Source organism: Theropithecus gelada, chromosome 10, assembly GCF_003255815.1.
Source record: "Theropithecus gelada isolate Dixy chromosome 10, Tgel_1.0, whole genome shotgun sequence".
Taxonomy (NCBI): domain Eukaryota; kingdom Metazoa; phylum Chordata; class Mammalia; order Primates; family Cercopithecidae; genus Theropithecus; species Theropithecus gelada.
Genome location: NC_037678.1, coordinates 45967069 through 45978627, shown reverse-complemented (window position 1 = coordinate 45978627; position 11559 = coordinate 45967069). Strand labels below are relative to the sequence as shown.

The 11559-nt window shown below is 50.4% G+C and overlaps 1 protein-coding gene across 2 annotated transcripts; it reads left to right on the top strand.

Annotated features, from left to right (window-relative positions):
- The first annotated feature begins 1244 nt into the window (after positions 1–1244).
- Positions 1245–11207, top strand: TFAP2C (transcription factor AP-2 gamma). Of its 2 annotated transcripts, none has more exons than XM_025399671.1 (7): positions 1245–1557; positions 3150–3635; positions 3750–3801; positions 5271–5487; positions 6057–6175; positions 8524–8668; positions 9647–11207. In XM_025399671.1, exons 1-7 carry the CDS (start codon positions 1510–1512, stop codon positions 9930–9932), a joined length of 1353 nt encoding a protein of 450 aa, XP_025255456.1. In that variant the 5' UTR covers positions 1245–1509; the 3' UTR covers positions 9933–11207. The 2 variants fall into 2 exon arrangements, with proteins under 2 accessions (XP_025255456.1, XP_025255457.1); XM_025399672.1 differs by lacking the exon at positions 1245–1557 and adding an exon at positions 2833–2933.
- Positions 11208–11559: the final 352 nt, after the last annotated feature.

The following is an 11559-nucleotide window of genomic DNA, read 5'->3' as shown; positions in this document are numbered from 1 at the left end:
TTATTGCAAAATTGTATTCAGTATCAAATAGAAATAGTCTTCTCCTCTAATCCCCTCAGAATGTTTAAATCCAGCCCAGGGAGCCAGTTGGGGCGTCCCAACAAATACGACCTCGAGAATTAGCGATGTTCCCCTTGCAATGAAAGTCAATTGCTGCGTAATAACTAAGCCAAAGAATTTCGTTAGTTTAAATTTTAAAAATTAATACTGCACTTGAAAAGTTTGGGTGGCAAGTACCGAAGGGGAGAGGGAAGCAGCGTTTGTGTGGAAGGAAGTTTCGTTTTCTGCCTCAACATGTGGGACCTGGGTGTCTACCTCTCCAGTCGAGGGCTCTCTGCGCGCTCTCTCCCCACTTCTGCACCTCCTCACCCCCACCTTACTCGTAGCGCTCGGGTTTTATTCCTGCCCGGCGCTTCTTTCCCAGGGTGAGTAGAGGGTGAGTAGAGGCTTCTGAGTGACCGGCCCGCCGGAGGCAGCTGCCGAGCCGGCCTTCCGCAGGGCAGGGCAGGGCAGGGCAGGGCCGCTGGGCTGGTCCAGTGCGCGCGAGTCCCCCCCGCCCCCGCCCCGGCCTCAGCCAGCCGCGGGAGATGCGCTTCGGGCAACAGCGGCGAGACGCCGCTCTCCGCAACTCCTGGGCGGGTAGGACCGTCTGCTGCCTCTGCGGCCCTTGGGGCAGACTCCCCAGGAGTCCTTTCCTCTCTCCTCCCGTCCCGGGGCCAGGACCGCGCTGTGCCCACGGAGGGAACTGGGCGTCTCTGGTGGATTGGGGCTCCAGTTGCATGATCCCAGCTCAGACCTTAAGCCTCAGTGGGAAGTAGGTGGGATGGGATGTGTTTTTAGATGAGGAGACCCCGGTTGTTGAGTCGCTCCCCGAATGCGCAGATTCTTAACTCCAGGTGACATCCGTCTTTTGGAGGACCCAGTGAAGGCCGTTTAGGCGAAAGAGGGGTGGGTTTCAGTATTTGGATCCCTTCCTCCAGCCCTGCCAATCTCAGGTGTGCTTACGGTGGAGGTGACAGAAGGAAGGCGCGTCGGGGGACCCAGGCCTCGCAGGTCTTCGGCTGTCAACGAGGCACCGCCCACTGACTCCGCTCTTAGTCCCTCACAGCGTGGGGCTCGGCGCGGCGCCAGGCCCGGGTGCGGGGCGGAGCTAGACTGGGACTGGCTGGGGGCCGCCCCGCCCGGCGCCTGGGCCTCCGCGCCGGCCCCCGGGGAGGAGTTATGATAATTTCCTTCTCATTAAGGCGCTCCGGTCCCCCGGCTATCGCCAGGGCACACAGTTCGGGCGCGGCTTTCCCTGTCCACGGCAGCGGTCTTTACACCCGCGGCGGCAGCATCTACGCTCGCAGAGCCGCCGATGCGCGTCCAGTGACCCGTACAGCAAGGCCCGCGCGAGGCGGGGGCGGCGGCAGACGCCTGGTCACCGTGACCCCGATTTTGGATTTACCGCTTGGGGGTTGGGGGGAGCCTGGATTTAACTGGCGATTGTTTTGGGGGACGCCGGACGCCATGTTGTGGAAAATAACCGATAATGTCAAGTACGAAGAGGACTGCGAGGTGAGCTGGGGCTCCGGGGTGCAGCCCCGCCCCGCCGAGGACAGTCCGGGAGGCAGGGGCCACTGGACCGAGGTCGGGAACGAGGGCACAAGAGCCCTGGCCTCTCGGTGGGACGGGATTCACTTCTCCGGACACCCCTTAGTCCATTTCTGCAGGGTCCCTTTCCCGTATAGGGCCTTTTCCTAAATGGCCTGCCCTCGGGAACGAGGCCTGGAAAGAGAATGGCAAATCCCACCCACACAGCTTACCGGGCGCTTTCCTAAGCGGCAAACAGCCCTGCTTCCCGTTTTCTCGGAAAAGTGCCCCGTCTGCAACCCTCAGACGTGGCTTTTACGCACGAAGTCTCCGTCCCAAGGGGTCAGATGAGGCTACCTGCCAGCGACACCTTGGCGGACACTCCTCCAAGGCCGGCTTGTCACCTGCCCCGCTACCTCCTCGGGGAAGCACGAAAACAACCGAAGTTTGGCTTTCAAAAGAAATGGGGGCTGGGGAGTGTGTGTGTGGGGGTGCCCGAGGCCAGATGGGGCCGTAAGCGCTCGCGAGTGCTCCAGCCTGTCGGACAGGTTGAGCTAGAGTTTCGGAGAGTGGGAGGGAGGGAGGCGGCGAGCGGGAAGAGGAAGACGACTCAGGCAGCGCTAGGCGAGCTGCGGCGCGCTGGGAGCGCGGAGCCCGGCCACGGACTCGTGGGAGCTCATTGCCTCTCCGGGCCCTGGAGGGGCTGCCCCTGCCCGCAAGCCCGGGCGCTTCCGCCAGGAGGCGACAGCGCCATGTTCCTCCAGGTTCCCGGCTCCCCGAGACCCCTGGACAGATGGGGTCCCGCATCCTTTTGAAACTAAGTCGGGCCGCCCAGGGGCGAGGGAAAGTGCGCGGACAAGGCTGCCCAATTTCCAGGGTCCTTCATGCCTCCTCTGCGCCCGGATGTGCGAGAACACTGCCCTTGGCCGTGCAGGGCACCCCCACTTACTACTCCCCTCGGCTGGGCCCGGCCAGCATGGAGGGCCGCCCTGTGCGCGCGCTCCCTCATCACTCTCTAGGGCGGGGCAGGGTGGCGGGCCCTGCTTTGCGAGCGCCGGCGGCCCGGAGGTCTTTGTCCCGAGGGCGTGGAAGGGAGGGTCCCGGGGGCGGGGGAGGTGCGCATGTCCCGCGCCGCGCGCTCCGTCCGCGCCTGCCGCGCTGCCACCTCCAGCAGTCCCTGCGCCATGGGCGGGCTCCACGAGATCGCTCTGCACCAGGCGTCCAGCTCCTTCGCCGCGGGCTCCGGCCCTGTCCTTTTCTGGCCCAAGACCCAGGGTTCGGACTCGGCGCCTCCGAGCGCCTCGGGCTTCGGAGCAGCGCCCAGACCTTCGCCGCCGGGCTTTGAGAACTCGTTCCCCCAGGTCTTTCACCAGACTCTCCTCCCTCCGCGCACTCTTTGGTTACAACGAAATCCTCGGGGCGCATTGCCCCCGGGTACCTTCCGACCCTGGGCAAGCCCCGCCGGGTCGGGTGGGGTTGGTCCCCTGGGGCCCTTCGCGCAGCCCGGCGACGCCGGCCAGTTCGCACTAGCGGGGTTTCGCACTAACGGGGTCTCCCTTTTTTTTTTTCTCCGCCAGGATCGCCACGACGGGAGCAGCAATGGGAATCCGCGAGTCCCCCACCTCTCCTCTGCCGGGCAGCACCTCTACAGCCCCGCGCCACCCCTCTCCCACACTGGAGTCGCCGAATATCAGCCGCCACCCTACTTTCCCCCTCCCTACCAGCAGCTGGCCTACTCCCAGTCGGCCGACCCCTACTCGCATCTGGGGGAAGCGTATGCCGCCGCCATCAACCCCCTGCACCAGCCGGCGCCCACAGGCAGCCAGCAGCAGGCCTGGCCCGGCCGCCAGAGCCAGGAGGGAGCGGGGCTGCCCTCGCACCACGGGCGCCCGGCCGGCCTGCTGCCCCACCTCTCCGGGCTGGAGGCGGGTGCGGTGAGCGCCCGCAGGGATGCCTACCGCCGCTCCGACCTGCTGCTGCCCCACGCACACGCCCTGGATGCCGCGGGCCTGGCCGAGAACCTGGGACTCCACGACATGGCTCACCAGATGGACGAGGTGCAGGTGAGCGGCGCCGCGGCTCCTGCCCGGACCTGTTCGCCCTGAGGCCTTCTGCCCCCACCCTGCACCCCTCTAGGCTCCCCCGAACTTAAGGGAATTTTGTCCTCTCTCCCCCAGAATGTCGACGACCAGCACCTGCTGCTGCACGATCAGACAGTCATTCGTAAAGGTAACTAGCAAGGTGGCATCGTGTTCCTCTGGTCACACGGTCTGGGCTTGTGAAGTTGACTGGCAAGGTTGGGGGTATTAACGTGGGACATTTGTGGTAGAAGGGACTGAAGGGGATTCGTGGAAGCTAGATTTTAGGAGTGAGGAGGGGATTTCCCTCCGACCTCCTAGGCGCTGTCTCTTAATCTCCGGATTTGTTACTGCCTAGTTTTTTTTCTTGGAAAAATGTTACTCCTTGAATTCCAGTGGGTGTTTCACAATGTGAGAGAAAGTCTTCCAGAGCGAGTGAACACTGATTTAATTTGGAAAACAACAACAAAAAAGTCACAGTCACACCTTCCTTGAGTGGTTGGTTCTGTAACAAATTTTAATTGTTGAATAAGTTGTGATTTTATTTTTGATTTCAAACACGTGTATGTAAAACCTCCTTAAATCTGACCTGCAAGAAAAGTTTTTAAGCAATTTGGCCTACCAAATGAATACCTCTAAAAGGAACTGAGCTTGGAGTGATCTGTCAGAGGGAGGGTTTTGCAGGGTGGGGGAGGAGGGGATTTGGAAAACTGGATTACTTGGTGAGTGAGTGGTTTATGAAATTAAGTTACTTAACTGACAGGATTACCATTTTGACTATTTTGGGAAATAGAGTAGATCTAAATTGAAGGTAGTTACAGTCTGTTACTTGAACTGCTTAAATAGATTGAAGATGGAGGAAAAATTGATTTTGAAGAAAGACTCAGAAAAGACTAAAAATTTTCAGTAAACTTAGAACCTATTAGTTTGGATGATTAAATTTACTGTGATCAATTGCATTGAAAAATTTTGGCAAAGAATCTTAATGTGTCCTATGAGTTTGGTTGTTCTTGGGTGGGGAAAAAACTCACCGTTTATTTAGTATTGAAGCAGTCTTCTGAAAACAAATGTTCTAATTAAATAGTTTTCAGCAGCTGCTAGGGAAAAAAAAAAAAAGAGAAAGAAACTCTCCAAGCTTGGGATCTTCACTAATTAACTTCCCAAGGTGTTAACTTGTGAATTTCAGATTAGATTTGTCTCTGAAGTAGGGGTTTTTAAAAAAAGTCAGCCATGGCCAGGTGCAGTGGCTGACCCTGGTAATTTTGGGGAGGCCAAGGCAGGCAGATCACTTGAGGTCAGGAGTTTGAGACCAGCCTGGCTAAAATGATGAAACCCCATCTCTACTAAAAATACAAAAAATTAGCTGGATGTAGTGGTGGGCGCCTGCTGGAGAATCACTTGAGCCCGCAGGCTGAGGCTGCAGTGAGCAGACATCAGACCTCTGCACTCCAGCCTGGGCCACAGAGTGAGACTCTGTCTAAAAGTCGGCCTGCAGTGGATCCTGGAGTGTGCAACGATGCTTGTCTGAAGATCACTTTCCGCTTTGGTTAGTGCTTTTGAAAAGGTCTCTTTTGCTCAGAGAGAGCTCTTGTGACTGCCAGCTCTGACCTTCATTCACAGGTCCCATTTCCATGACCAAGAACCCTCTGAGCCTCCCGTGTCAGAAGGAGCTGGTGGGGGCCGTAATGAACCCCAGCGAGGTCTTCTGCTCAGTCCCTGGAAGACTGTCCCTCCTCAGCTCTACGTCTAAATACAAAGTGACAGTGGCTGAAGTACAGAGGCGACTGTCCCCACCTGAATGCTTAAATGCCTCATTACTGGGAGGTGTTCTCAGAAGGTACTTGGGGAACAATTCTGGGCATGGTGGTTGGGTAGTTGAAGGTGAGTGTATCAGAGGCCCAGGAGGTATTTTTAACGTTTATGTGACTTTATGCCTAACACTGAATTCTAATCAGGTTAGAGTTTTTAGTACATTTCTTCTCTTTTAGAAAGTGCCAAATGTGGGAGGAAGTGCTAAAACAGCCTCACAAATTCTCATTTGGTTAGAATTTGATCCCACGTATGAAGTGATAGCATCTGTATTGAGGGGAGGTGGGGAGCACCCTGGATTTCTTTCCCAGGGAGTTTTTGTGGGGCTGTTGTAGTTTCACAAGTGAAAATGTATCTGCTCCCATACAATTTGAAATATTCTGTGCTGCAAAGTTTGATGCTAGGAAAGATTGATTTTGTATCTTACAGGACTAATTAAAAGAGGACCCTGCTATCACTTTTCATTATGGTGCACATGATGCAGATAGTCTTTGACGGATTTCAGCTTTGACAGCAGCACTTTAGGAGTTTAGAATTTTTAAAGTGTGTGTGTGTGTGTTTTTTTCTTTTTGAGAGTAACCATTTTTTTTTTCTTAGAGCCAAGTCGAAAAATGGAGGCCGGTCCTTGCGGGAGAAGTTGGACAAGATTGGGCTGAATCTTCCTGCTGGGAGACGGAAAGCTGCTCACGTGACTCTCCTGACATCCTTAGTAGAAGGTCAGTGGGGTTTTGTTTTTGGTTTGTGACGTTTTTCGTTTGTGCCCGTGTCTTTAATACTTCTTGCAGAAAAACTAGAAAACAACTCTTAAAACTTGGTTGCAAGTGCAGATGAAAGCAACTGGAATTGTCCTCTAAGTTTATTGCAATGAATCACAGTTAATTTTATCGAATAAGTTAACATTTAAGTATCTGGCTGCTCAGGTAGGCGCTTCTGTATTCCCCAGAGAATCACTGTTGGAAAGAAACTGGTTTTCCTAACCTAAGAAACCATACGGTAGGGGTGTCGGCATTTCCTGTTAAATGAACCAGTTTTTTTTTGAAAGATAACAGCTGATCATTTGGTACACCTTGAATAAAAGCTGGTTACTTACTGGTGAGCAGAAGTACTGCTTCTGGGTTTTGTAGCTGTGGGTTATTTTGTAGCTGAGGATTGTGGTCAGTGAAGAGAACCTCTTGTACACAATATGACTGGGCCTGATTCACAGTTCTTTTCTTTCCTCCTATCCAAAGAAACTAATCGAACCCCTGGCCCATGCACAAGTTCCTCTCGCCAGTGCTAAGATAGTAGGACATAGCATTTCAGTTTCTTGAATGGGGGGCCCTTTTACCCCAACCTGGACAGTAGCCAAGAATGCAACACAACCTTTAAAAGAAGCTGAAGGGAAAGTAAAATCATTTTTTAAAAACAAAAAAAGCACGTTGTTACTGCTCCCAGGAGGAGCTGGACGCTGAGAGAGGCTTAGGGCTCTCACTGTGGGCAGGGGAAGCCGAGGAGAAACGGGCTCCCCGTGGCAGTACCCTCTTTTGAAGACTTACTTTCTTTCCTTGCTCTGATGGCGTGACTGTGGTGCTCAAAGAGACTTGGCAGAGTCCCTGCTCTACCTTTTACGAGTGCCTTTGGAGGTCAGGGCAAGGAGAAAGGAGCTGCCTGTCTGAGAACAGCTGTCCTGCCTGTAGAATCGGCGGTTGGTTCTGCTGGGGTTTCTTGCGAGCCAGGCAGGGTGATTGAATAAGAAAGTGTGTTCCAGAACAATGGCTCTCCAAGGCTGCTTCAGTCAACCCAGGGGGCCCCTCCACCATCTGGGTTTTTGAAAAACTCACCAGTCCTGCACCCGGGAGCCAGGGAAGGGTTCCTCTTGGGTGGGAGATCACTCCCTTGGTTGTCTCCCTCAGTTCTTCCACTGGCTCGGACGGGGAAAAGGGTGCTCCAAGTTGGTATTTAGGAAACACACACCTCCCATCTTTTTAAAAGAAACACTCTAGAGATCTGCCCCTTCAGTAAGAAGGCGCTGTTAAAAAAACAGTAAGGTGTCAGACGTTGTCGTCGTTTTATAGAGAAGTGACTAGTTTGCTTTTGTCAAACATGGTTATAGCCCTTAAATTTTTCTGCTTCCCCAAAATGATACTACTTCATATAAAGAGAAAACATGGGTATGTTTGATTCTCTGTTGAGCAGAGGACTGGTAAACATTTTTCAAGTTTATTTGTATCAGTATCCCTGGGGCTCTGGTTCCAGATCCCATACCAAAACCTGAAGATGTTCAAAATGTTACATTTGTTATATAACCTACGCACATCCTTCCTTATAGTTTAAATCATCTCTACATCAATTACTTATATATACCTAACACTATGTAAATGCTGTGTAAATAGTTGTTACATTGTATTGCTCAGGGAATAATGGCAGAAGTCTGTGTTTAGTACAGACACAACCATTCATTATTTCCCCCCTGAATATTTTCAATCTGAAGTTGGATGAATATAGATTCGGAACCCATGGATACAGAGGGCTGACTTGACTGTGCAGTTAAAAGTTTCAAAGTCTTTTCTGCTCACATTGTGGGATCTCCACCCTCTATTCCTGGGGTGGAGGACCTACTGAGAATCCCTAGAAAGTTCTACCTGCCAGCTGAGTTCTCTGCCCTGTATATGATTTCATTCTTGCATGCAACGTGTGACTGGTAGACAGTGAATACTAGAAAGAGAGAAAATGGGGGCCGGGTGCAGTGGCTCATGTCTGTAATCCCTGGCATGAGCCATCGGGTTGAGACCAGGAGTTCAAGACCAGCCTGGCCAATGTGGCAAAACTCTGTATCTACTAAAAATACAAAAATTAGCTGGGTATGGTGGTGCATGCCTGTAATCCCAGCTATTCGGGGGGCTGAGGCATGAGAATTGCTTGAGTACCGGAGGTGGAGTTTGCAGTGAGCTGAGATTGGGCCACTGCACTCCAGCCTGGGCAACAGAGCGAGACTCCATCTCAAAAAAAAAAAAAAAAAAAGGAAAAGGGCAGTTTGGTGTCAGTGACCACCAGCCACCTTAAAACCTGTTGCTGATTATTCTAGGTGAAGCTGTTCATTTGGCTAGGGACTTCGCCTATGTCTGTGAAGCCGAATTTCCTAGTAAACCAGTGGCAGAATATTTAACCAGACCTCATCTCGGAGGACGAAATGAGATGGCAGCTAGGAAGAACATGCTATTGGCGGCCCAGTAAGTATCTGAACTTGAATTTGATGATGACTCAGTGCTCCAGACCTTGAGGTTGAGAAGATTCCCCCTCCACAGTCCCGATGGCTCAACAAAGAAATATTCTTGAAATAAAATAGGGCGGAGCAAAAGAAAATGGCAAGGAAGCTTCTTTTACAAAGTCAAATACATTAACTTTTTGTCTGATTTAGAAGAGTGCATGACTCAGCCATGAGTACTTTTGAGCTGCTTAGTTATTCAGCTCAAAATAGTTGAGCTGCCCTTTCATTATTGTGTTTGCATACTTCCAAAAATGTGTTGAAAACCCGATTTGTTTTGTCACAACCAGTAAAGAGAGATTGTGTGCCTTCTACCTCCTGATAGCAAGACTTTTGTCTTTCAAATGTAAAGATCAGGGTGGGTTTGTAGGAGATGTGGGCAAATTAGCTGTCTCGAAAACGACTTAATGCAGCTGTGGATTTTCTCATAGAAACCAACAGCAAGTTGATTTTAAAATCATGGTAAATGAAGCAGAACTAGTCAAGCCAGGAAATGGGGTAAAAGAGAGCGCAGTGAACCAGGCTGTGTCAGGAGTGAGAGTTTCAGGGGGATGCTTCATTCTCCGGGTTCCTCAGGGAATTTGTTTTTTGGAACCAACTTGTACCAAGGTAAACTGTCCCTTGAGCTTTGGGTTGGAATCCAGGCCCCACTACTTTTACCAGTCCTGGTGACCTTGGCCAGTTAACTGGGGTTAAGTTAATCCTGTTATCTTTTCTAATTGTGTGAGGATTAAACAAGATAGTGCTTTAAAACAGCTTAACTCAGGGCCTGGCGCAGAACAGGTGCTAAGCGCAGCAGTTGGCTATTAGTATTAAATTCTCCTTCCTTGGTTGAAGCGGTTCTGCTTGCCTCCCAGGCGTCATCCTCAGGGTAGTTGGTTCTATGCTCTTGACCTGTAAGGAGCTAGATGGAACTCACGGAGTCAACTGACTGTCTTCACAGGCAACTGTGTAAAGAATTCACAGAACTTCTCAGCCAAGACCGGACACCCCACGGGACAAGCAGGCCCGCCCCAGTCTTGGAGACGAACATACAGAACTGCTTGTCTCATTTCAGCCTGATTACCCACGGTTTTGGCAGCCAGGCCATCTGTGCCGCGGTGTCTGCCCTGCAGAACTACATCAAAGAAGCCCTGATTGTCATAGACAAATCCTACGTGAACCCCGGAGACCAGAGTCCGGCTGATTCTAACAAAACCCTGGAGAAAATGGAGAAGCACAGGAAATAAAATTGGGAGGAAGAAAGGTTCGGAGAGTCGGGAAGGAACAGGACTGCAAAAATCCTTCTCCACCGCACAGACTGGGAACCCCTCTTGGCCTGGGGGAAGAGTTTCTTACCTACCTTACTCTTTAAGGGGTCTTTACTGGTTCTGGATCGCAGCGATCACCCGCTCCTGGATTCCTTAGTTGCTTCTCTAGCGCTGAGCTGTCTCCTAACTTTGGACCTATTATCAGAAGGTGACAAGTACTGGCTCTTTATTCATTAAGCTTTTATTATTATTATTTTTGAACCCCATTCTTTCCTTCTCTGAAAGTGGTGCTACGAGTTTTAGAATCTTTTAAATACATTCCCTGGGCTAACAGACCCACACACTTAGCCATTGAAATGTCAGATTGATGTGTTCTAGATCAACAGATGAACAATTCCTTTTTTTTTTTCAGTGTTAAGGTAATGGCTGGTTTTTGTGTTCGCTAAATATTTACCTTGAAAAAAAGAAAATGTGTATCTAGCTTCTTCGGAGATCAAGTCCTCTGGTAGGAGGCAAAGGTTCTATCTGCTTAGCAACTAGTTAATAGGTGGTATTTGACACACTCTAAACCCCGTGTTCAAAGGGGGCCTTCTGGTTTTAGGAAACTTGTAGAAAACGAAGCCTGCTGATGATTTTTTTCCTCCCCTTTTTTTTTTTTTTAACTTTGAAAGTTAACTCTTCAAATGGGAGACTCTTTGAAATGACATGTTCCTTTAAGGTACTGAAGCTTTATTTGCATATTTATTTCAGATGTTTCGAGTAAACTTGAAAAGGGTAGGCATGAAGCAATTTGTTGCTGCTTGTCACCCCCAAGTCCCCGTGGAGGTTCTGTATTTTAAGAAACAGTGCGTTGAGTGTACAGATTTTATTTATGCATAATTTAATGGGGTCTGTAAATACTGGTGCACTTCTTACAACTTTTTTGAGACATGGGATCCAATTTTAATATTAACTTCTAATGGTGATGGGGTAATCTATAACACATCGTAAGCTTTTATTCATATATATACAGGGTATTAAGAATTAGAGGATGCTGGGCTCTGTTCTTAGCTTGGAAGATTCTATTTAATTGAAGCTCTCTGTTCAGAAAGCAATAACTTTGTCTCGTTCCTGTTGGGCTGAACCCTAAGGTGAGTGTGCAGTACAGTGTGTGTGGGTGAAGTGGAGATTTGGAATTGAACTCTGCCTGTAAATGTTCCCCAAATAATTGTTGTGTGTATGATAAGTGTATAATAAAAGTATTCTTGTTAGAATTGGAAAGTCTGACTATAGGTTTTGTTTTTTTTTTCAGTCTTTCGGGTGAATGGAATTAGGGCAGAGCTGATTTATGGCTTGACTGTGGCTTAGGTAATACCCTGAGCAGGCAAGTTTTGTGTGCGGTTGGGGAGGAACCTGAAGTTTCATTTTCTCTCCCTAGTGAGACTGTTCAGCTACCCCAGGTCTTACGCTCTCATCAATGTCTCTCAACTGCAGGTGGATAGAATCATCTTCCCCACCCTGGAGGGGTTGGGAAATGCCTGAGGGACAGTTTATTGATTCTAAGAGGGGCGGGTGTTTTGGGAACAATGTCTCATGGAAGGTTACTCTATTGAGAACAGGTACACTG

What these genes read in the sequence shown, in the direction of transcription:
- TFAP2C (XM_025399671.1), top strand. Translation starts at nt 1,510, where the DNA reads ATGTTGTGGAAAATAACCGATAATGTCAAGTACGAAGAGGACTGCGAG. An exon ending in AGTACGAAGAGGACTGCGAG is followed by an intron (nt 1,558 to 3,149) that starts GTGAGCTGGGGC and finishes TTTCTCCGCCAG; the next exon opens with GATCGCCACGACGGGAGCAG. An exon ending in AACATGCTATTGGCGGCCCA is followed by an intron (nt 8,669 to 9,646) that starts GTAAGTATCTGA and finishes CTGTCTTCACAG; the next exon opens with GCAACTGTGTAAAGAATTCA.